The sequence below is a fragment of the Lagenorhynchus albirostris genome, chromosome 8, assembly GCF_949774975.1.
Source record: "Lagenorhynchus albirostris chromosome 8, mLagAlb1.1, whole genome shotgun sequence".
Lineage (NCBI taxonomy): Eukaryota > Metazoa > Chordata > Mammalia > Artiodactyla > Delphinidae > Lagenorhynchus > Lagenorhynchus albirostris.
Genome location: NC_083102.1, coordinates 23,404,964 through 23,431,038, shown reverse-complemented (window position 1 = coordinate 23,431,038; position 26,075 = coordinate 23,404,964). Strand labels below are relative to the sequence as shown.

The 26,075-nt window shown below is 44.7% G+C and overlaps 1 protein-coding gene and 1 pseudogene across 3 annotated transcripts in view; both read right to left on the bottom strand.

Annotated features, from left to right (window-relative positions):
- Positions 1-829: 829 nt before the first annotated feature.
- LOC132524592 (cytochrome b-like) lies at positions 830-4,524 on the bottom strand (annotated as a pseudogene).
- Positions 4,525-10,616: 6,092 nt separating this feature from the next.
- RBM28 (RNA binding motif protein 28) overlaps positions 10,617-26,075 on the bottom strand; it is a 36,008-nt gene continuing 20,549 nt past the window's right edge. For 2 of the 3 annotated variants that reach the window (XM_060156760.1, XM_060156762.1), the window contains exons 15-20: positions 24,216-24,365; positions 23,829-23,903; positions 20,406-20,665; positions 19,734-19,833; positions 13,643-13,794; positions 10,617-12,971 (exon numbers count right to left, since the gene is read on the bottom strand). In XM_060156760.1, the coding sequence (XP_060012743.1) occupies positions 13,660-13,794; positions 19,734-19,833; positions 20,406-20,665; positions 23,829-23,903; positions 24,216-24,365 (720 nt within the window). In that variant the 3' untranslated portion in view covers positions 10,617-12,971; positions 13,643-13,659. The remainder of the gene's footprint in view (positions 12,972-13,642; positions 13,795-19,733; positions 19,834-20,405; positions 20,666-23,828; positions 23,904-24,215; positions 24,366-26,075) is intronic. The other variant, XM_060156761.1, reaches the window with a different exon arrangement.

Below are 26,075 nucleotides of genomic sequence, written 5' to 3'. Positions count from 1 at the left end.
TACAAGGGGTAAACTTTGCTTTTTTCTACTTTTAATATTTCTTTCATCTTTCCCTTACGGTACTTTCTCTATAGCGCCATTGATATTTAAATTTCTATCTCCTATACTTTAAATGTATGGTAAATGTTTTATTTGATTAACTTATAGTAGTAGTGATGGGGAGGGGTATGGGCTAGATATAGTTCAAGATGTGCACAAGTTGTGAAATCTTCTAGGTGTAAACTAGATGCTTTATTTAAGCTACATCTTGTTTATCCAAGCACACCTTCTGGTATGCTTACCTTGTTACGACTTGTCTCCTCTTGTATGCTTGCTTAGCATGGGTTAGTGATCTGGGGCTTTTCTATGGTACTTGAGGAGGGTGACGGGTGGTGTGTGCATGCTTCATGGCCTTATTCAATTAAGCATTCTATTCTTAATTTACTGCTAAATCCTCCTTTAGTTTTTAGGTTTCATAAAAACTTTCGTGTGGGTTTAAGGGGTGTTCTTATTATAGAAAATGTAGCCCATTTCTTCCCAATCTATAGGTTACACCTTGACCTAACGTTTTTATGTGCAATAGTTGTGCTTACTTTCGTTCCTTTTTAAGGGTTTGCTGAAGATGGCGGTATATAGACTGAAGTAGCAAGGGTTGGTGAGGTTGATCGTGGTTTATCGTTTACAGAACAGGCTCCTCTAGAGGGATATGAAGCACCGCCAAGTCCTTTGAGTTGTGGGCTGTTGCCGATAGCACTCTGGCGAATAGTCTTGTTTTAGGACTATTTAAGTTTACGACTAAGCATAGTGGGGTATCTAATCCCAGTTTGGGTCTTAGTTGTCGTGTACTCAGTTTATGGTAAAGTTACTTTCGTAGTTTAACTTAATTTTAATTATGGCTTTTTACAGCTTAATTAAGGTTTGACTTTATTTTTGTATTGCTCCTTGACACTCTTTACGCCGGGTGTCTATTAATTTGGGTCAATCGTATGACCGCGGTGGCTGGCACGAAATTTACCAACCCTAGTTAGCATGGCTAGGTCAAACTTTTGTTCATAGCCTAATTCTTGTCACTGCTGTATCCCGTGGGGGTGTGGCTAAGCAAGGCGTTATGAGCTACTAGCGTAGTGTGCTTGATACCCGCTCCTTTTAGTCTTTAATGATTTGGAGGGCATTCTCACTGGGATGCGGATGCTTGCATGTGTAAGTCTGCTAAGAACTAATAGAAAGGCTAGGACCAAACCTTTGTGTTGATGGGGCAGTAATGCCCATCTAGACATTTTCAGTGTCTTGCTTTATAAAAATTTAAGCTACATTAACCCGTGGAGTAGAAAATTATTTGTATAATTTCATTATGGGGCTTGTGTCAGATTTAGTATTGATTTATTTAAAAAAGTGCGCGTAGATCTAGGGACGAAACAGTGTAGGGGGGTGGTGAATATTAAAGCAGACGATCAGTTTTGTAAGGGGTAAGGGGGGTTTAAACCCCTATGAGATAGAGTTTTTTGAGCCCGGGGGGAATAATAGAGTACTATGTCCTGTAACCATTAATTAAATAACACCTGTTGGTTGTGCTAGTCCAATCAAAAATACACACAGGTCCAGCTACAATTGATCTGATTGTGACAGGGCCTTTCTAAGGCCATAGCTGAGTCGATGCAGGCCCCCCCCCAAAAATAAAAGATACCAAATGTATGAAACCTCAGTTATGTGTGAGCATGGGCTGATTAGTCATTAGTCCATCGAGATGTCTTATTTAAGGGGAACGAGTGGGCGATTTTAAGTTAAGATGGTCCTGAAGTAAGAACAAGATGTCTTATAAAGATCACCGTTAGCTACCCCCACGAAGTATGGGCCCGGTGTGAGAAGAGGGATCCCTGCAGCGCGGGTTGCTGGTTTCACGCGGCATGGTGATTAAGCTCGTGATCTAATGGAGCGGCCATAGGATATAATGGAAATAAAATTGTTAGGGGACATATAATATGTACGAGTATGCATATTATGTAATATGTAAAATTAATGAAATTTAATACGAGCTTTAACTTACCGTATGGAAAATAAATGAATGCACAATAATACATAGCATGTACATATGAATATTTACAAGGAGAGACTAAAATATTAATATGCATGTGTATATGTGTATGTGATATGTACAATAAAATGTTTTTAAAACAAATTACTTTTAATACTGACACAGTACTATAATGTTATGGTAACTCTACAATAAGCTTTTTCAAGGAATAGTTTATGTAGAATTCCAACTTTGGGTGTTGGTGGTGAGGTTTAATATCTCTTCCTTGAGTCTTAGGGAGGAATGGGGTTCTCCTTTTCCGGTTTACAAGACCGGGGTATTTTGTTATACTACAAAGACTCTTCATTTTAAGAGTTTATTTTCAATAAGGCTGATTGTTGGTATTAGCACTAAGATTAGGAGAAAGTATAGGATAGATGCTAATTGGCCTACGATGATATATGGGTGTTCTACAGGTTGGCCTCCGATTCATGTTAAGGTTAGGAGGCCTGCGATTAGAGTTCAAAATAAGAGTTGGCTAAAGGGTCGGAATATTATACTTCGTTGTTTGGATGTTTGAAGTATTGGAATAAAGATTAGGATGAGGATGGAAAGTAGTAGTGCTAGTACTCCTCCTAGTTTATTGGGGATTGATCGTAAGATTGCGTATGCAAATAGGAAATATCATTCTGGTTTGATGTGTGCAGGGGTGCTTAGTGGATTTGCTGGAGTATAGTTATCGGGGTCTCCTAGTAGGTCAGGTGTGAATAGAGTTAGTGCTAGCAGGGTTAGGATTAATAGTAAAGTGCCTAGGATGTCTTTGATTGTGTAGTAGGGGTGGAATGGGATTATATCTATGTTGGATGGGATTCCTGTGGGGTTTTGGATCCTGTTTCATGTAGGAATAGCAGGTGAACAGCTACTAATGCTGTGATGATGAATGGGAGGATAAAGTGGAAAGCGAAGAAACGTGTTAGTGTTGCTTTATCTACGGAAAACCCACCTCAGATTTATTCTACTAAGGTAGTGCCAATATAAGGGATTGCTGATAGGAGATTAGTGATAACGGTTGCGCCTCAGAATGATATTTGTCCTCAGGGTAGGACATAGCCTACGAATGCAGTGGCTATAACTATTAATAGTAGGAGTACGCCAATGTTTCATGTTTCTTGGAATATATGAGAGCCATAGTATAGGCCGCGTCCGATGTGGGCGTAAAGGCAGATGAAGAATATAGAGGCTCCATTTGCATGTAAATAGCGAATGAGTCAACCGTAGTTAACGTCTCGACAGATGTGTGCGACTGATGAAAAGGCAGTTGAGGTGTCTGGCGTGTAGTGTATTGCTAGGAATAAACCTGTTAGGATTTGTATGATTAGGCAGAGGCCTAGTAGGGAGCCAAAGTTTCATCATGAGATGTTAGATGGAGTGGGAAGATCAATGAATGCGTCATTGAGAATTTTTATTAGTGGGTGTGTTGTTTTTCGGATGTTGGTCATTAAGGTTCTTGTAGTTGAATTACAACGATGATTTTTCATGTCATTGGTCGTGGTTGGAGTCCATGTGAGAATAATGGCAATATATATTGTTTTTATTATGAGCACTATTTTTGTAATTAGTCTTGTGGGGGTTTCTTCAAAGCCTTCACCAATTTATGGTGGTTTAGGGTTGATTGTGGGTGGCGCTATGGGATGTGGAATTGTTTTTAGTTTTGGGGGTTCGTTTTTAGGTCTAATAGTATTTTTGATTTATTTAGGAGGAATGTTAGTTGTGTTTGGTTATACAACGGCTATAGCTACTGAGCAGTATCCTGAGGTTTGGGTTTCTAATAAAGTCGTACTAGGGGGATTTCTTTTAGGTTTGGTGGTAGAATTTTTAGTGGTGGTGTATGTTTTAGAGGGTGGAAAAGTGAATGTTGTGTTTGAGTTTAATGGGCTAGGGGATTGAGTCATTTATGATACAGGGGATTCTGGATTTTTTAGTGAGGAAGCTATAGGGATTGCTGCGTTGTATAGTTACGGCACTTGGTTGGTTGTTGTTACTGGATGGTCTTTGTTTATTGGTGTAGTGGTTATTATGGAGATTACTCAGGGAAATTAAATAGTAGCATACAAAGGGTTATAGTGATGAGGAAAGATAGGAAGTAGAGTTTGATAAGCCCTTTTTGGTTTGAAGTTAGTGTGGAGGCCTTTAGTTGAATGAGAGCTATAGTTTTTGGTAGAATGGTTTCTGTTCAGGCCAGGTCTAGCAAGGAGGTTGCGAATTTCTGGCTTATTGTTAGGACTAGGTGAGGGGGTAAGCGGTGTATAATTGTAGGGAAGTAACCTAGCAGGGTAGAGAATTTAGTAGAATCTGATGGATAGGGATATTTTAGGTTTTTTGAGTAGGTGTTAATTTCGAATGTGAGAATAAAGCCTAGAGTTGTTACTATAAGGGCTGTTAGTTTTAGGTATAAAGGTATAGTTATTAGAGGGGTAGTTATTGGGGGTATGCTGTTGGAGAGGATGAATCCGGCGAAGATGCTTCCGATTAATAGGCGTGTCACTCTTCCAGTGGCCCGTTAGCCCGCAGCTGGGCCAGGGCTTAGAAGGAGGTCGGGGATTGGGACATTGGCGAGCCCAGTGGCCTTCTTTTCCGCATTTGAAGCAGGCCCCCGGCGGGGTTGCCTTTTGCGAACCCCGTGGATGCTGTGATCCATGGGAGATGGCCGGCCTTAGGGCGGCTACAAGAGCTTGGGTTTGGAGGGCCACCGTCTGGTGCATCCGAGCCTGTCGGCTGGATTCTGCCAAATCCTCACGACCATTATAGACTTTAAAGGCCATTTTTACCAGATCTCGAATAGGGGTTTGAGGGCCGTCTTCTGCCCGTTTTAATTTCTTTCGGATGTCCGGGGCTGATTGGGTGATAAAATGGGTGGCTAGGACCGCTGCCCCTGCCGGGGTGTCGGGATCCAGCCGGGTGTAGAGAGTTAAGGCCTCTGTAAGGCGATTGAGAAAGATAGCTGGATTTTCGTTAGGCTCTTGGGTTATCTCTTTTAGTTTTTCAAAATTGACCACCTTATGAGCGGCAGCCTGCATGCCAGCCAGGAGGCACTGGATCATGAGGTCGCGTTTACGACGGCCATCTTGGCCATCCTGAGAAGTCCAGCCTGGATCGGTGCCAGGTACGGCAGTCGCTCCGACAGGCATGGAGTTGTCGGTAAGGTGAACCTGATCTGCATGGTTTCGGGCAGCAGTTTGAATTCTTTCCCTTTCGTCAGGGGTTAAGGTAGAGGACAGAACCACAAAGATATCGTGCCTGGTTAGATCGTAAGCTTGAGATAGGTAGCGAAATTCTTTGATGTAGTGGGAGGAGTCGGCAGAGAAGGAGCCTAATCGTTTTTTCAATTTGAGAGAGGTCCTGGAGAGAGAGAAAGGGACATGGACTCTGACCAGTCCTTCCGCTCCTGCTACCTCCCTCAGAGGGTAGAGGAGATTTGAATCTTGGGAGTCGTGAGAGCGTGTATGTGCACTAACTGGCGAAGCAAGGGGCGTGGGAGGAGAAACCATCGAGGGAGGCGGGGGAGCGGTTGGAGGGGCCAGAGCGGGTTCGGGAGGAGGAGGGACCGCTTCAGAGTAGGGTGGAGGTTAGAGAGGAGTTCTGGAGGGGGGAGAGGCGAGAGATTCGGGAGGGTCGGTTAGTGGGGAGGAATCCAAGGGGATTGAGGTTTTGGACGGAGGATTTGAGAGGTAAAACAATTGACGCAAAGGGAGGGGCGGGAGCGCAAATACCAGAAGGCCTGAACATTGGGGACCTCGGACCATTTGCCCGTCCTGCGGCAGTAATTATCTAGATCACGGAGGATGTTAAAATCGAAAGTCCCTTCAGGATTGATTGTCTAGAGGATATTGTGGCCAGGCCACAGTGGAATAGAAAATAAGCCGTCGGCAATGGAGATCTTGGGAAAACCCGAGGGCTGTAAATCTGGCTAGGAGGCACCCCAGGGGCGTCTTAGGATCTGGTTTCGATTGTGAGGTTCCCATGACCCCCAGTCTGTCCCTGAGTGAATGGAGAGGGAGAGAGGCGTCCCTGGTCTCAGTTTCCCATTCACGGCAGGTCGGAGGGCGGTCAGGCAATTGGGACGTCTCCACAGTTGCCCGAGGCCCGGAGAGAGGACGGGAGGAGTCCCTGACGCGGCCGCGATTAGGGACCGGATCGGGTGGATGAGTAGAGGTTCCCTGGTTGTCTCCTGGGGGAGGGCAGGAGCGGCCCGCGCCGTAACCCGCGGGGCTTGGTACCCCTCCCGGGTTTCGGCACCAAATGTAAGGTCGGATCTTAAGAAACGGCACCGCGAAACAGAGGAAAGCTTCAAGTGAGCTTTATTAGGGAGCGCTCCCGGGCGAGGTTCACTGGTCCGAGAGAAAGGGGCCAGAGAAGTCGCACCCGGGCGAGGGTTGGGCAAGATTTTATAGGGGAAGAAGGGAAAGGGGTGTGGTGAATCTGGGAGGGCGCAGGGTATTCCTTATTTGGTGGTCTTTGCGGGTATCCTGGGGGACCGTTGGTCCCGCCCCTCGAAAGGCAGGAAGTCTGGGCCGGGTGCAAAGTCCCCAGGTCAGTTCCTGGAACTGGGTGGTCCGGAATGTCTCCAGGGCAGTTTCTGGAACTGGCTGGTCCGGAGAATTTCGGTCTGATGCAACCTGTGAATCTGATTGTGTTTCCCTGCCTCGGGCCAGTTGGCCTTACAATAAGGTGGGTCTGGGGACTGATCTGACAAGGGAGGTTGCTTTCGGACTGCCAGCGGACCCCGCTGGCTTGGAAGGAGCCGGAACACTCTGCCTCTAGTTGCTGTTCCTTTCATTCCTGGCGTTACCCACCTGTGAAGTAACACAGGCCTACTTTGCTCCCTAGGGCCCTGAGGCGGAGCTGGTGGCAGCGCCATGAGGGCTGGACAAACTCACATAGTCTGGCAACTGATGGCCACCACACTGCTGGAGGAAGGATGTTTGTTGGGGTGCTTTTAAAAGAATATTATCTATAATTCTGACACCAATTACAATTTTGCATCCAACCCCAATGTGTGTGTTTTTCCCCACCCTACGCAATTCTCCAACTGGGTGTCCTATGTCCCAACTCAATGCTGACACTATCTACCTGGATATAGTGTCAGATTCCACAGGTTAAGGGCTGGGTCCCCCATGACTGACCCCCACCCCCCAAATTCAGAAGCCAACCACAAGTTCAGGTTGTTACCTGTGCTCCTGACCAATCAGAGGTTCCAGTGACCCCCTTCTAATTTGCTAGAGCAGCTTACAGAACCCAGAGGAACATTTTACTTACTAGATTACCCGTTAACTATAACTCAGGACCAGCCAGATGGAAGAGGTGCACAGGGAAAAGTATGGAGAAAGGGCAGGAAGCTTCCATGTTCTCTCCAAGTGAGCTACTCTCCCCAGATGTCCTTCCACCTGCTCACCAACCCAGAAGCTCTTGGAACCCTGTTCTTTCTGGGTTTTGTGGAGGTTTCCTCAAATAGGTGATTGATTAAATCATTGGCCACTGATGACTGAACTCAATCTCTAGCCCCTTTCCCTGCATGGGAGATGGGGTGGGGGGCTGGGAGGGCCATAAGTTCCAACCGTCTAATCACTGGGTTGGCTCCAATGGCATCCTTAGGGGCTTTCCAAAAGTCACCTTATTTAACATAACAAAAGAGACCCCTATTACTCTGCACAGGAAATTCCAAGCGCTTTAGGAGCTCTGTTCCAGGAACAGGGACAAAGGCCATATATATATTTCTTATTGTAAATCACGATATTACATTATCTTATAAGAAGGGTGCATCTAAATCCCGTCCTTTCATTGCAAGTAGTATAGGAACAATGTTCTGGACTTCTTCCTCCATCTGAGGTGCCAACTGCCATGATAGGGTCTTTCCCAGTGTGGGCTAGAATACAAAGCATCTTTCCTGCAGTAGCTTCCAAAGGGAAAACCCCATCAAAAGCCCAGTATTTGAGTATCTTTTTGTTGAAAAGTGCATGCAGACAATGGAGTGTCAGACCGAGGAGAGAGGAGAGGGAAAAATGGAGAGAAGTTGAGAGTGAGAAGGCAACGCTTGAGAATGAGCTGCTTTTACTAGGGTTTTTGCACATACAGCCTTTAACGTCCAGCCCTGTGCATAAGGGCTGGGAGTCCCTCGGGCAGAGGGGGACAGGAATGCGATGGGTTCTGGCCACAAGGCAGATTAAGCAATATATGAGGGGAGCTGCTGGTAGCCTGAGGCCCAGACAGTAGTGATGGGAAGATGAAAAGAAAAGGAGTGACAGGAACTGACATTAACTGAGCACCTACTATGAGGAACGAGGCTGAACTAGACAGAAAAAAGAAAATACATTAAATGATAGGCTGTGTAAGGTCGGATCTTAACAAACGGCACCGCGAAACAGAGAAAAGCTTCAAGTGAGCTTTATTAGGGAGCGCTCCCGGGCGAGGTTCACTGGTCCGAGAGAAAGGGGCCAGAGAAGTCGCACCCGGGCGAGGGTTGGGCAAGATTTTATAGGGGAAGAAGGGAAAGGGGTGTGGTGAATCTGGGAGGGCGCAGGGTATTCCTTATTTGGTGGTCTTTTCGGGTATCCTGGGGGACCGTTGGTCCCGCCCCTCGAAAGGCAGGAAGGCTGGGCCGGGTGCAAAGTCCCCAGGTCAGTTCCTGGAACTAGGTGGTCCGGAATGTCTCCAGGGCAGTTTCTGGAACTGGGTGGTCCGGAGAATTTCGGTCTGATGCAACCTGTGAATCTGATTGTGTTCCCCTGCCTCGGGCCAGTTGGCCTTACAGGCTGGGGAGAATTCACTGCAGCAGGTGACTGTCTGCTACACCCCTCATCTTCATCATCCTCAACAGCCAATCACTAAGGACACCATCGGCCACACCCTGGGGCTGGGATTGCCATCACGGGGCTCCATCTACTTGCGGAAGTAAGATCTAAAGAAATGACAAGTAAGCCACAGTCGCATATGCTGTCAAGTGAGTAGACGTCAACCAGAAAGGGTCAGGGACCAAGGGAGGGACCACAATGCCCTGGGTTGGATGAGGTTCCCAGGGAGAAATGCTGGATAGCACGTGAGTGGAGAAGGACAGATTGGTGTGGACAAGGCACAGCAAAAAGAACACAGGTGGTGTGCTCAAGGGATTGTGACCAGCAGTTTATTATTCTTTTTCTATCACTTTGTATTTTGGGACCCTTTCACATACATCACCTCAGGAAATGACTCTGTTGTCCTTCACAAACGCAGCTCCCTGGACCAGATGGCCTTCTGTTCCAGTGAGTTCAGTGGAATTAAACGAACTCCTACTATGTGTAAATCATTGTTCAGTATTGCAGGGTACATAGAAAAGTGTAAAATATAGTCCCTGCCCTCAAGGACAGAAAGGATTTTCCTTCCATCAAACGGCCAGGGAAGGAGATTCCGGGGTGACTCTGCAGCAGTGAAGTATTCGTCTGACAAAAGGCAGCAGGCTCTGGACAGCATGGACGAGCCTAAGGAAAACTGGATTTGCCATCTATCAAGATGCTCCATTTGGGGGTTGTCCAAAAGGTATTCTGGTGACTCTGCAATTTCCTTCTCAGAATTGGTTACCAGGCTCAATCAGTCTGTGCCCTTCACGTTCTTCCCACTATATTACTTCATAAGCACAGAAGCCTGTCTGCAGCCAAACACCAGCTCAGAATCAAAAGCTAAAGTAACTGCAGATGTACCTATAACTCATCCATGTCTAGACCACTGAATAACACCCCAATCAATGAGCAGTCTCAGACTCTGCAATTAATCCTGGAAAGGACGAGACATCGGGACAAGAAAGAAAGAACCAAAATAAGACAATGCATGCATGCAACTTCTACATCAGTCAACCTTGGGCAAAGGGAGGTCTGGAAATTTTCACTCTGCCTGAGAGAAACAAAGCAACCTCATCCTGGCCCTTTAAGCGCCAGTTAGGACTGAGTGAGAGAAAGCACAGTTGAGCAACATCTGAGACAACCTGAACTACAAACTTATCTTGGGCATCCTCAGTCTGATGATGTGGCTACTACCATGATGGAGCAGTCCATGGAGAAGTTTCAGGAACTTTCCAAGTTGAGTGGGCAGAGTTGCCACTTATATGACAGAATTGGCAGATGCCTGTCAGTCACTTCTCAAAAAGTGAGTGGGAGGAATATTAAGCAAAGAACTAGCTACGTGGATCAGCCAAAGGGCCTATGACTGATGATTCTGGGTGGCCAGCACTCACAGAGGCATATTTGACCTCCTGCTTCCTCAGATGACTGAAGATTAAATACATGGTGAGAAGGGGATCTCTGGAACCTTGAGGTTCTGCACTCTGAATTTTTAGCTGGAAAACCTCTTTTCAAGGCAAAAACATAGCAAAGGACATTTGGAAGTATTTCGAAGAACGAATTCACATGCACTAACTTTGTAACAGGAAGCTGCAGATCTCACTTCAAGACAGCTGAAGCAGAATCCTCGCTGCAGGTGAAGTCTAGAGCAAGGGACTGTACACCCTGGATCAAAGTAGTCTTCAAAACTACCAAGTCTCCCATCTACCCCCCTCCACACCCCACCCCCCCACCAAAAAGGCAAAGAAACAGCCAGGACACAATCTTAAGACTCTTTATTTAAAATAAGTATCTCTGGGCTTCCCTGGTGGCGCAGTGGTTGAGAGTCCGCCTGCCGATGCAGGGGACACGGTTTCGTGCCCCGGTCCGGGAAGATCCCTCATGCCGCGTGAGCGGCTGGGCCCGTGAGCCATGGCCGCTGAGCCTGCGTGTCCGGAGCCTGTGCTCCGCAGCGGGAGAGGCCACAACAGTGAGAGGCCCGCGTACCGCAAAAAAAAAAAAAAAAAAAAGTATCTCTGAGTCAGGCTGCTGTATAACCAAGCAGGAAAATCTACTGAAACTTGAGTTTTGATCAATGGCCTTCAGTCTTGGATGTTAATGAAATGTTTGTTATTGTTGTTGCTTTTTAACCAAGCAGTCTGTAACTCCACTTTCACGTCTAATTCAGAAAACTCCATTTCATGAAACATCAGGCTCTGAAGTGAAGAAATGAGCATGATTCTCCTTGCATGAATACTCGCGAGGCAAGCGTTAAGAAGCTGCCCAGATAACCCATGGTGAGGTGTCCCAGCGGAGGACACTGTACAAGCAATCTGGTTGTTGAGTAAGTGGATGATTCATCTTATTACTTTTTTAAAGAACTGTGCAGTGTGTGTACTTTTAAACTGTATTGTAAATCACACATTAATTTGTTCCACATAGGAACGCCTACACTGAGAATCATTACACTTTTTCAGGTCAACATTCTTTAAACATTATTTTAGCTTGTTTTATGTTATTAACTAGTTAATTATTATTATTGCAAATGACCTTATATTCTCTTTCTTAAAGGTATGAAGTGAGTGGATACTGGCCAAATAATTTATACACATAGGTATTTGGCTATGTTTGTATCAATTAATATAAAAACCATAAAATATACCCATTTTAAAATCGTATCTTGTAAACCTTTAGAAATAAATGTTACATAAAAAATAATTTACTCCTGTGCCTACCTTCTTTATAGGTAAGAAGACAGACCAAATTTACATTTTCTTTGTCCTTTTTCTTTAAAAGTATATATTTATTTATTACACTGCCTGCAGAATTACATTTTCTCTTTTTTCACTGACAAAACTGATAGGGGTTCTGGCACACTGTCCAGCTCAGATATATTCTTGAGTAATAAAGTGAAGACAATGTTGAATACGGATTCACCAAAACTGCCTCTGTGATTTAGTTCAATGCAAATCCTTTATGGATGCAGATTACATAATCCAATTTGCTATTTTTCTTTTGCATCTTTAAGCTTTCTAAATAGTTTCAAAAGTAAACTATCAGACATAAGGTAATTTTTTGCAAAATTATATTCACAAATAACCATATGCTGAAAGTTATATATTAAGGAGTGACTTTTTAAATGAAAATGATACTAGTATGTGGATTTTTAAATATGCATAAAAAATGGAGTTTTAATGGGCAAAAATTAGCAGCTTAAATAGTAATGGGGTGAACAATAATTTTGAGGTTTAAGTTTTGTTTTCCTTGGGATTCTTATCATATAGTTGTATCTTAAATACAGATTTAAGAAATTTAGAAAACGTGACATCATTATATGATAAAGTATACGGAGAAATGCAAAATTGTCATTGTAAACGTTCAGCAATATTTTTTTAATTTAGTGATTCAAACATCATTTAATAAAATAAAATAAAGATTAAAAAAAAGAAAAGAACTGTGCAGTAACGTTTCAAGCAGCTGAATGATGTTTTAAACACACTGGGCTGCTGTACCTGTCAGAGAAAAAGCTGGATCTAAGAAAATCTGGCAAAGCTATCTGAAATGAACCCAATTTTTATCTATCCTAAATGTTCAGATTATTTTTAAATGTTAATTTATAGATATTTGTACACTATGGGAAAAAGTGTCTGGTGAGCAGACAGCTGGTCAAGGGAAAACAGATCAGAGGCCAGGCAGGCTGTGGATCTTCTATTTACACCTTTAATAAAGTGTCTGACTCCCCCACAGAATACAGGCCATCCTAGGGCTGATGGGTTGCCGAGCTGCTGCCAGAACATTTCGAACTCCCCAAGTCGCACTGTCTCAAGGTAACTCTGGAGATACAGCCTCTGTCCTTTAGTTCTCTCCAAAAGGTTTCAGTATTTTCATGGTCTCTCTTTTACCCATCTTTAAACCAATTAAGGGCATTTCTGAGCATTCATTGGTTTCCCAAGATACTGCAATGAAATAGCCATATCCCTAGGTCAGCAATGGTTCTGAAGAAAGCATCACTTATTATGGCACCAGACTGGACTGGGGAATTAAGAGCTTTGTGCTGTATTTCCAACTCTTTCTCTGGCCATGCTCACTGCTCTCTCCACCACCGACCACCTCTCTTGAGTTCTCAGGAGGAGGTGCTGGAAGACAGGAAATGCAGGTTAGCAGTACCCAGGCTAGTGTCTGTGGGCCACTGCCAACTGATTTCTAGTTAACTACCAACAGTTACCCACTCATTTGGCAAACAATTATCAGGTGTTGCTCCTGGCCAGGCCCCACGCCCTCAATTACTTTCCAAGTTTCTCCCACCCTCAAAGACTAGGTTGGAAATCATGTTTCTCTGCTTTCTTAATCGATTCCTGCAGTATGTAGGACTACATACCTGAATTAGAGTTAGGAATATCAAAAATGTTTATAAATAATAAAGGATTCCCATATATTAGAAAGGAGAGTCTGTTATTCAAAAAGCCACAAAATATCTCATTTAGAGAAGACACTTAACAAAATACACATCTTAAAAATTCAGCAGTCAAGAATGCTTTTTATAATTGTTTCCATTTGAGCAACAGAGAATTAAAATGGATAAGAATTATAAACACAACTTCACACAAACTATGCAAGAAGCATCACGTTTTTCTGAGATTCCTCTTTGTGGTTATCTAACCACACACGAGGGAGGGACCAAAGTTCAGATGTGCCCCAGTTGCAGTGCCCCAAAGTGGCAGTGCACTCAAGGAGTTTCCTTCCCTCAGTAAATGACATGGGGGAGGCGGGGAGGCTTTACCAAGAAGCACACAATCCAGCGTCTTACCCAGTCTGCTACCATCATCAACTGTCAAACCATTTGCTCCTCTTTGCAAGAGGAGCTCCTTTAGAAGGTCCCAATAACTTCTGCTTATATTGTTCGACCAGCTGGTTGAAGCGAATTTCTGTCTTATTTCCCTTAGCTTTCTTCCTAGGTACCTACAAATGAAAGGCAAGGAAACGTAAAATAATCGGTTTCAAGCATTAAGTATTACCTTACCCTTAGGCCAGCCAAGGGAGAAAGCAGGTTCAGAGATCTTGTCCACCACAAGAGGGACTTCCAGGCAATGACCCCGCAAGAATCATCCACTGGTAAGAAATCAGATCAGGAGTGCCTAAGAGAAGGGCCCCACTAAAGTACCGTGTTTCAAAGGCCTCTCCCCCTTCAATTCCCAAATGTTCACACGAATCTCCTCCAAGATGAGTCACAGCCCCAAGTCTGGATGGTCTTGCTTGTTGCCCTTTCCCTCACCAAGAATTACAGGGTTTCAAAGAGAGCTCTATAAGATAGTCTGATGGGTCAGAGGCTTTCCAGAGACACAGATTTCTTGAGTAGGATGAGAAGCTAATGCTCTTGTACCCTTTAAAGAAAGGAACTAGGCAAGGAAAAAAAGAAAATTTGACTTCAACTGATCAAGAATGCAGGACCACCACTTTCTATTAAGAACTAGGGCTCCGGGCTTCCCTGGTGGCGCAGTGGTTGAGAGTGCGCCTGCCGATGCAGGGGACACGGGTTCGTGCCCCGGTCCAGGAGGATCCCACATGCCGCGGAGCGGCTGGGCCCGTGGGCCATGGCCACTGAGCCTGCGCGTCCGGAGCCTGTGCTCCGCAGCGGGAGAGGCCACAACAGTGAGACGCCCGCGTAGCGCAAAAGAAAAAAAAAAAAAAGAACTAGGGCTCCTTGGAAGCTAATGCCAGGGTTGACGAAGAAATAGATAAGTTGGGACATCCAGTTGTACTAGGAAGTAAGGACACTATCAAAGACAGGATCATGTCAGAAGGACTCAGGCAGGAGTCAACCTGAAGGGGCTTCTGCTGGCCTCAGATGGGACAAGAATAATGACTGCATCTGACTGAAACACATCAAGTACATAAAAACTCAGGAATTCACAATACTAAAAAAAATTGTACTTGTCATCTGAGGAGGTTGGTAGGGCAACAACTCATTACTCTGGAATCTGATAAAAGGAAAAGAACAAAATCAAGCATTTACCCTGCCTTTCCTACACAAATGATATTTCATGGGAACCAAACAGTTGATGAGGGAAGACTCTTTTTTTCTCGAATTCTTCTTAAAAAACACAAAAGCGTTGATAAAATTAGAAAATTACCATTCTGCAACTCGTATTGAAATACGGATCTAGATAGCAATCATCAATGGGTGCTAAGACCCTTAGGTGGGAGGCTGATGGGGGACTTTACGAATGGAGGGGTAAGGTAGACAATTCCTAAACTTACTGATGAATCACAGCATCACTAAAAAGTGGGGCAACCAGACACTATGCACCTTACAGTGCAATGCAACAGAAGGCACACAGCACCACCTATGAAATACTCTCGCCAAGAAAACAACTTGGATCTAATCTAGCCTCTAGATCTAACAACCAGTTTGTAGGCAACATGGGGTGTTAGAGGAACAAGTTAAATGACAGCACAAGGAAGAAAGCAACTAAATTCAAAATGTAACACATTCTAAGGCTAAGGACCTGGCTTATCCAACAAATTAACTGCATGGAAAAAAGCAGGGGTGGATGTAAGGAAGACTGGATATTATAGGAGGAAATAAAAGATTTAAGAGATTTAAAAATGAAGTATAAGGAATTCCCTGGCGGTCCAGTGGTTAGGACTCTGCGCTTTCACTGCCGTGGCCCAGGTTCAATACCTGGTCAGGGAACTAAGATCCCACAAGCTGCAGGGCATGGCCAAAAAAAAATTCCAAGTATAACATGTGGACTTTGTTTGGAACCTGATTCATACTAACCAACTTAAAAAATGTATTTTTGGAGACTTCCGGGAAGATGGCGGAAGAGTAAGAGGCGGAGATCACCTTCCTCTCCACAGATACACCAGAAATACATATACGCGTGGAACAACTCCTACGGAGCACCTACTGAACGCTGGCAGAAGACCTCAGACCTCCCAAAAGGCAAGGAACCCCCCACGTACCTGGTTAGGGCAAAAGAAAAAACTAAACAGAGACAAAAGGATAGGGACGGGTCCTGCACCAGCAGGAGAGAGCTGTGAAGGAGGAAAAGTGTCCACACACTAGGAAGCCCCTTCGCGGGTGGAGACTTCGGGAGGCGGAGTGGGGGAGCTTGGGAGCCGCGGAGGAGAGCACAGCAACAGGGGTGCGGAGGGCAAAGCGGACAGATTCCAGCGCAGAGGATCGGGCCGACCGGCACTCACCAGCCAAGAGGCTTGTCTGCTCGCCCGCCGGGGCGGGCGGGGCTGGGAGCTGAGGCTCCGGCTTTTGTCGGAGCGCCGGGGGGGGGGGGGGGGGGGGGGGGGACTGGGGTTGGCGGCGTGAACACAGCCTGCAGGGGGCTAGTGCGCCACGGCTGGCCGGGAGAGAGTCCGGGGAGGGGTCTGGACCTGCCGAAGAGGCAAGAGACTTTTACGTCCCTCTTTGTTACCTGGTGCACGAGGAGAGGGGATTAGGAACGCTGCTTGAGAGAGCTCCAGGGACGGGCGCGAGCCGCGGCTAAGAGTGCGGAGCCCAGAGACGGACATGGGACGCTAAGGCCGCTGCTGCCGCAGCCAGGAGGCCTGTGTGCAAACACAGGTCACTAGCCACACGCCCTTCCGGGGAGCCTGTGCAGCCCGCCACTGCCAGGGTCCCAGGATCCAGGGACGGCTCCCCCGGGAGAACGCACGGCGCGCCTCAGGCTGCAACGTCATGCCGGCCTCTGCCGCTGCAGGCCCGCCCCGCACTCGGTGACCCTCCCTACCCCCCGGCCTGGGTGAGCCAGAGCCTCCGAATCAGCGGCTCCTTTAACCCCGTCCTGTCTGAGCAAAGAACAGACGCCCTCCAGCGACCTACACGCACAGGCGGGGCCAAATCCAAAGCTGAGCCCCTGGGAACTGTGAGAACAAAGAAGAGAAAGGGAAATCTCTCCCAGCAGCCTCAGAAGCAGCGGATTAAAGCTCCACAATCAACTTGATATACCCTGCATCTGTGGAATACCTGAATAGACAACGAATCATCCCAAATTAAGGAGCCCTGTGGATGAAAGGCTCTTGGTGCTGCAGCCAGGAGTCAGTGCTGTGCCTCTGAGGTGGGAGAGCCAACTTCAGGACACTGGTCCACAAGAGGCCTCCCAGCTCCACATAATATCAAACAGCAAAAATCTCCGAGAGATCTCCATCTCAACGCCAGCACCCAGCTTCACTCAACGACCAGCAAGCTACAGTGCTGGACATCCTATGCCAAACAATTAGCAAGACAGGAACACAACCCCACCCATTAGCAGAGAGGCTGCCCAAAATCATAGTAAGTCTACAGACACCCCAAAACACACCACCAGACGTGGACCTGCCCACCAGAAAGACAAGATCCAGCCTCATCCACCAGAACACAGGCACTAGTACCCTCCACCAGGAAGCCTACACAACCCACTGAACCAACCTTAGCCACTGGGGACAGACACAAAAAACAACAGGAACTACGAACCTTCAGCCTGCAAAAAAGGAGACCCCAAACACAGTAAGATAAGCAAAATGAGAAGACAGAAAAACACACAGCAGATGAAGGAGCAAGATAAAAACCCACCAGACCTAACAAATGGAGAGGAAATAGGCAGTCTACCTGAAAAAGAATTCAGAATAATGATAGTAAGGTTGATCCGAAATCTTGGAGATAGAATGGACAATAGAATGGACAAATTGCAAGAATCAGTTAACAAGGACCTAGAAGAACTAAAGATGAAACAAGCAACGATGAACAACACAATAAATGAAATTAAAAGTACTCTAGATGGGATCAATAGCAGAATAACTGAGGCAGAAGAACGGATAAGTGACCTGGAAGATAAAATAGTGGAAATAACTACTGCAGAGCAGAATAAAGAAAAAAGAATGAAAAGAACTGAGGACAGTCTCAGAGACCTCTGGGACAACATTAAACGCACCAACATTCGAATTATAGGGGTTCCAGAAGAAGAAGAGAAAAAGAAAGGGACTGAGAAAATATTTGAAGAGATTATAGTTGAAAACTTCCCTAATATGGGAAAGGAAATAGTTAATCAAGTCCAGGAAGCACAGAGAGTCCCATACAGGATAAATCCAAGGAGAAATACGCCAAGACACATATTAATCAAACTGTCAAAAATTAAATACAAAGAAAACATATTAAAAGCAGCAAGGGAAAAACAACAAATAACACACAAGGGAATCCCCATAAGGTTAACAGCTGATCTTTCAGCAGAAACTCTGCAAGCCAGAAGGGAGTGGCAGGACATATTGAAAGTGTTGAAGGAGAAAAACCTGCAACCAAGATTACTCTACCCAGCAAGGATCTCATTCAGATTTGATGGAGAAATTAAAACCTTTACAGACAAGCAAAAGCTGAGAGAGTTCAGCACCACCAAACCAGCTCTACAACAACTGCTAAAGGAACTTCTCTAGGCAAGAAACACAAAAGAAGGAAAGGACCTACAATAACGAACCCAAAACAATTAAGAAAATGGGAATAGGAACACACATATCGATAATTACCTTAAATGTAAATGGACTAAATGCTCCCACCAAAAGACACAGATTGGCTGAATGGATACAAATCCTTACATCCAAAATTCCAAAGGAGAATTCTTAAATTTCTTCCTGGCTATTTAGTATAGAATAAACTTAAAATGTCATTTCTTCTTAAGAGTAGAAAAATTCTGGAATGTATGAGAGAGTGAGTCTGCTGGACCATCCTGTCTGTATACACATGGTTCAGAGCCAAGGCAGGAAGCACCCTTCCACTCTCACTACCTCTGTTCCAGCCTGTCTACCTCATAGATGCAAGGGACCACACGCCCATGTGAACTGGACTTAGAGAAGGGCCTCAAATCAGGCCTAATGAATTGAGAAGCATGAAATATTTCTGTGCTCTAACTCTATATTCAGCCCATCTTTATACCATCCCTCAAATGAAGTGGCAACTTTAGAAAAGTATTGTTTTTAAAACTAGCAAATTCCAACAAAAGTTACACTGTATGTTTTTGTCAATTTAAAAATCTTTTGCTTTAGTTTTTTGTTGGACATGTAAGGCTATTAACACAGATGTTCTTTATTAGTTCTGTAATTTCAAAATAATCTGCAATATGAAATCAGGACTTCAAATGGTACACCAGAGTCAGAAACCACAAATTAAAGACATTTTGAAAGTAAAAAAAAAAAAAAAAAAAAAATGTATTTTTGAGGCAACTGGGAACGTTTTAATATGGATTACATATTAGCTATTAAGAGCTTCTTATTAATATCATTAGATGTGATGATGGCATAATATGTGTTTGGGTATATGTGTGTTTAAGGCCTGATCAGCTCGAGATGAATTCTGAGATATTTTTCTGAGCAATATACCTCATTTCCATATGAGGCACATTTACAAGTGAAGTAGAATTCACTTTAATATATTCACAGGGTGGGGTGGGGGGGGTAGGTAAAACAAGATAATTGTTGAAGCAGAGTAACCAATACATGGGGTTCGTTTTATTATTCTCCCCACTTTTAGGACCGTGTACCTCCACATCCTCTAAAAAGCTGCAATCCTGTACCTAAGTGCAATCTAGAAGCCCTTTCCTTTTTCTTTTTTTTTTTTTTTTTTTGGCAGTACGCGGGCCTCTCACTGTTGTGGCCTCTCCTGTTGCGGAGCACAGGCTCCAGACGCGTAGGCTCAGCGGCCATGGCTCATGGGCCTAGCCGCTCCACAGCATGTGGGATCTTCCCGGACCGGGGCACGAACCCGTGTCCCCTGCATTGGCAGGCGGACTCTCAACCACTGAGCCACCAGGGAAGCCCCGAAGCCCTTTCCCTTTGCACAACTAATCACGGCACAAGCGGCTGCCGACCCCAGCAGAGCTGTGCCGTGCCAAAGCCTCGTGGCCTCCAGAACTTACCTGCTTGGAAGATAATTTCTGCTTCTCTTGCTTCCAGTGGTTTATCTGGGGGGTTGGCTTCTTGGGAGGGAGAGGCTTCATTTTGCCTTTGTCCCGTAACCTGAAACAATATGGTCAAGTGTCACCCTGAGTTCCTCCTCTAATTGGGACCCCTGAGATTTTTCTCAGCCCAAAAGATAGAATGCCGTTTCTTACGCTGGCTCTTTCTAAGCCCACGAGAAATCATGCTAAAAAGGGATACTGCAACAGAATGTCCTATGGCTCAACATCTGTATACTTCTCTTTTTGTTTTAGCTTAAAACCTCAAGGAAATCTCAAAAACCTTCATATACTTAACAAAAATTGTGTCAAGATCGACTTCTGTTGACAGCACTAATCTGTTGTCCCAAACAGAAACCTCAGGTAGATGGGCCTCAGCTGACAGAGAAGAGGCCGCCATCAGGACAGGAGGAGGCTCTTCAGAAGAGAAAAATCATGAAAGCCCGCACTGGAAGGCTCCTCCGAGGCCCCCTCTGCCAGTCCTGTTCCGGCCTCCATTTGGTCCAAGAGTGACTCTGCTGGTGTAGAGATACTTCATGCGGGACTGGAGCACACTAAGCATCCCTTTCATCCAAACAAAGAGGAAAAAGGCGAAGCAAGACAAACCCCCTGAGCCGCCATCCTGCCTCTCACCTAATTTTGGGGCCTCGGTGTGAGGGGAGCACCAGGACCTTTCTTCGCTTCTTCCCATCAGACAGCTCCACGTGCTCCACTTCGGCCTTGGTCTGGAACCCTGTCCACGAGACAGATCCTGCCTTCTCCTTCTGCTCCATGGGGGCCTTGCTTTGTTGAGGCATGTGGCTCTGAGCTGTTTTCTGTTGCTGTTTTTTCCCAAGCTCTGGTTGTTCTTGCTGGGGCTGCTCACCAGTTGCCGACATGGATTTCACTTTTTGCTGTATAAGACAAGGGAATGCCATTTAGTTACTGGGTGAGGTTTATTTGCTGGAAATATTCAGAAGAGGAATGAGCTGGTGAGAGAAGGGGAATTCTTCCCCCAAACAGTTAGAGACTATAGGAAAGTGAATGCAAGTAGTTCACAGGCCCTGAAATAGTAACAGATGGTTACTGGGTGGGGGACACAAAACAACCATTTCCCTTTCCACATGCAGAAATAGGGGAAAAGTACAGGTATGTCCAAAACGCAAAAGCCAGTAGAAAATAGGCCAGTAGCATGGGACAATTACCAAAGGTGTAACAAATGTATAATGGGAATGAGAAGAAAGAAGAGAAATATTTGAAGTAATAAGAGCTAAGGATTTCCAAACTTAAGGACAGACACTAAACCACAGATCCAGGCCAAAAACCAAACAGGATATTAAAAAAAAAAGAAAGTACACCTAGGCATATCATATCAAACAGCAGAAAATCAAAGAGAAAACCTTGAAAGAAGCCAGAGGTAGGGAAAATACATTACCTACAGAGGAACAAAGTTAACATTACATTGGATTAAAAAAAAAAAAAGATTACATTGGATTTCCCTTCAGAAACCATATAAGCAAGAAGAGAATAGAAGGAAATATTTAAAGTTTGGGGGAAAAAAATCACCAACTTAGAATGCTTTACCCGTGTAATTATCCTTCAAAAGTGAAGGAAAAACAGAAACTTTCTCAGACAAACAAAACTTAAAGAAATCTGGGAATTCCCTGGCAGTCCATGGTTAGGACTCAGTGCTCTCACTGCCGGGGGCCCAGGTTTGAGCCCTCATTGGGGAACTAGGATCCCACAATACGCACAGTGAGGCCAAAAAAAAAAAAAACTTTAAAGAAATTTATCACTGGTAGACATCCTTGCAAGAAATACTACATGAATGTATTAAGGGAGAAGAAATGACACGTCAGAAACTTGAATCCATATAGAGAAAGGAAAAGCATTAGAGAAAAGATAACTGAAATGAAGATAAGGAAAAGATGACATGAGAAGGAAGACAAAGTATGTTACAGATTTATTTTGCACTGAAGTGGGGGAAGAAAAAGAAGATTCATGTGAAATTAATGTAGTAATAACAATGTTATTTTGTCCTTTTCACCTCAGAAATCTAGACAGGCACACTGACACAACAGAGATCTATTATATGCCTCTTACGTGCCAGTCTCTAAGTGGTAAGGGTACAGATGGACAGAATGAAGTGTCTACCTTATAGCACTCACAGTCCAGTGGAGAAAAGAGACATTCACAAAGTAAAAAACTAAAAAAAAGTTTAAGGAACTTCATGAAGTACAAGTAATAAAGTCTTATCTCTTTTGAGAGAGGTGGGGAAATGCTACTTGTGGAATATGAGTATGGAAACTGAGTAGAAGTATCCTTGAGTCAGGGGAGAGGAACACTTTTACACAGAGAGATCAGTATGTACATTAAGTGTAGGCAACAAATAAGGCCACCTGAATTTTTTTTTAAGCCAGTAGCTACAGAATCACCTCTGACTTAGGCAGTAAATAATTCTATAACTACAATAATAAAGCTGCCTTGAATAATAACCAGAACTCAGGTTTTTCCAACCCAGGGCCATTGAATTAACCACCGATACTGCTCCTCTAAAAGTCATGCTCAGGGCTTCCCTGGCGGAGCAGTGGTTAGGAATCCCCCTGCCAATGCAGGGGACACGGGTTCGAGCCCTGGTCTGGGAAGATCCCACATGCTGCGGACGAACTAAGCCCGTGCGCCACAATTACTGAGCCTGCACTCTAGAGCCCGCGAGCCACAACCGCTGAGACCACATGCCACAACTACTGAAGCCCGCTCCGCAACATAAGAAGCCACCACGATGAGAAGACCGCGCACTGCAACAAAGAGTAGCCCCTGCCCAGCGCAACTAGAGAAAGCCCGTGAAGAACCCAGCACGAAGACCCAATGCAGCAAAAATAAATAAATAAATAAAAGTCATGCTCATGATATACACCATAAAGACACCAAAGCTTGCAAATGTTTGGTATATACGCAAGTTAAGGTATAATATCAAAGAGATCTGTAAGAGTTATGGTGTCAAGAATAACCTGGCCCTCTACGTCCTGCGGCAGGATGGGTAAGAGAGTGAGCAATGACTGTGTGCTGACTGTGTAGTATGCGAGACAACTTACACGCACTACCTCATTTAATCCCCATCAACCATGTAACATAGATGATGTTAATCCTATTTTTACAAACTAGAAACTGAAGCTGAGAGAGGTAATAACTTGCCAAGGAACTCAGAAAGGGGCAGAGCCTGAGTTTGAACATGAATATTCTTGTTCCCAAAGTCCCCGTTCTTTCCTCTATGCCACCCTAGATTAAAAACAGTACTAAAACTATCAGGCATCACACTTCTGGAGCCATCTAAGAAGAAAACAGAATTATGGAGGAGAGAGCTGAAATCTACAGGTAATGTAAAACTTAACCTTGGCTATTAATTTTGACACGTACCATCACCAAACACTGCAGTACAAGCACTGCTGATTGCTAATAACATCAGTCTGATTCTCCTCTCTCCTTCCTCCCCGTTCTGTGGAGCTACCACAAGCCAGGCCAGCAGAGGAGAGATGGCCTGCAGAGTTCTAGGAAACTAAGAGTAAAGGGTAACAAAGAACCTAATGAGGAAGAGACCTACTTTAAGGGAGCAGAACCACAAACTGCACAAAACAGTTTAAATATGGCCCTAAAAAAAATATTGTTTTAACTGAACTGTATACTTAAAAATAGTAAAGTTTATGTGTATACTACTACAATTTAAAAAACAAAGACAGGGGCTTCCCTGGTGGCGCAGTTGGTTGAGAATCTGCCTGCCAATGAAGGGGACACGGGTTCGAGCCCTGGTCTGGGAAGATCCCACATGCCGCAGAGCAACTAGGCCTGTGAGCCACAACTACTGAGCCTGCGCGTCTGGAGCCTGTGCTCCGCAACAAGAGGCCGCAAGAGTGAGAGGCCCACGCACCGCGATGAAGAGTGGCCCCCACTCACCACAACTATAGAAAGCCCCAGCACAGAAACGAAGACCCAACACAGCCAAAAATAAATAAATAAAAATTAAAAACAAACAAACAAACAAAAAAAAACAAAGACAGAAAAAACATTTCAGTTCTGTACCAGGCTGCGCTGGATCCTCAGTTCCTTTATTTTAAGTTTCCTTCGATCTTCCAAAGAGAACTCCACTATTGGTCTCTGTGGCAGAAGGGGACAGAAAGTCATTCATTAGATTTCTTAATCTCTGCGTGCAATGAGCTGAGATATCGTCCCACCACTACCCTCTTTCTTGCAAGTCAGAGGATGCTACTCACTTCACTCTACTTAAATGCAAGGGGCCAGTTCTGCAAGCAGTCTATCCAGTTTAGTGTTCCTTCTAATCATCTTATCACCTGAATCACTGATCACTCCTCCAACGCCTTGCCACTCTTACCCACCATACAAACGTCAGAGGGTTTTCCGCAAATGGCCCTCAGAGGAACATGTTCCCCCCAACAGGATGAGGCTCACCTTCTGAGGCCCAAAGATTTCTGGATTGTTGTTGATGTGGCGTAGGGCTGCCAGGGCATGCTCGTGCTCCTGGAACTCTGCAAAGGCATAGCCCAAGGACTGACCGTTAATTTTCCCATGAGCTCCTTTAAGGCCTCGCATTACCCGACACTACGAGTAGAACAAGAAAAAGAATCAGTAATTAGAGGATAAAGATCCTTAACAGCTTCAACAAGAAATCAAGTTATTGGAACAGTTTTCATATATATCACCATCACAAGAGTTTTACTGGAATAGCACTTATGAATGTCTGTTTTATTAGAATACACCTACAGAGAGCACAAAATGAGTTAAACAGATATTCTCTTGCTTTCTAAGAGCTTACAGACATCAACACAGACCTACAAATAAGCATGTAAATAAAATAAACTTCCCAAGGAAAAATTATAATAGCTAACTGTTGACACGACAATACACACAAGCTGAGAGGTACGTGGTACTTGAGGTTGTATAAGTTAGCACTGAGGCTAAAAAGCCATCTGTGGATCTCCTCACTGAAGAAACCACTCAGAAAGGAAATTACTGAAGAAGGGAAGGATAAGGGCCTGATGGCTTTAGATAAGAAAGACAATTCAGGTATGGGGAAGATCCTGCCCAACATATAGCCTCAGAAATACAGGAAGGAGCTTCAGCTGCCTTGGCTCAGAGCTCAGATCCTCTCTGGCATGATTTTTCCCTAAATCCTTAAGCTGTAATAGGCACCCTGGGGCACCGAGGAACAGTAGGATATTTGGGGAAAACTGATAGTTTACGTGCTTTTACTGCTGGACGCTGTAGTTATCATGTAACAGAGAAGTCTAGGCATTGGGTACACATGGATGCTGCATTTGGTGTGTGTCCAGTATCTACTCTGTGCCTAGAACTGTGCCACGTACTGTAGGATAATCAAGAAAAGCATAAAATGACGCTCCTATCCTCAAGAGGCTTACTATCTTACTGAGACACGATGTTTACACATACGAAAGAATTAAAAATTCAATATAATGCAAATATTGTAAAACACACATACATTTCTCTAAATGATGGCAGGTGTTAAATGTGCAGACTCTTACTAAGCATTGTGGATGTTAATGAGAAATTACACAACTCACCCTTGTGCCAGTAACAGTTGAACAGTTACCAAGTTTTACCAAGAGTGGTGTCGGCTACGTGCTGACATGTTCACATCCTCTCCTGGAATTCCCTGAATACCAATACCTTACATTTTGAAGAGGATTTCCAGGAGTAGGAAAATAGTTTACGGTGATGAATCAGAGCAAAGCAGATTCATAATATTGGCTAGGTTACTTATTCAATAAACACTAATCAAGAGATGGCTATGTGCCAGGTATTATGCCAAGAACTGGGAACAATGAGATAACGCCTGCTCTCTAAGGGCTCAGCCTGGTGGGGAGGAATGACTGGCAGACCATCACAGGACATGTAGTAGTCAGTACTACGACACAGGTACACAGGGGTGTTGTGGGAGCAGAGGAGAGGTCTCTATGCACACAGAGCCTAACCAAGTCTTGGTGTGAATCCAGAGTCTGTCTAACACAACTGCTGAAGACCCGGGTGGCTCTCTATGCTCACCACAGGGCACTGAGGACTCTTACTACAGGGTAAGAGCCTACATGGTAGTGAAATGCCCTTCTAAAGAGCAAAGCACACAGATTATTTTCTCAGCAAGAAAATTAACCTTACAGCACCTGGTATAATGCTGAGAACACAGCAGGTATTCAATAAATGCTTGCTAAATTAATTCATGAGGGCAGAGACTTCCGCACATTCTGCTGCAATTTGGTCAGATGTGAAAGGTAGTTCTTAGAAGAGGTAAAAAAA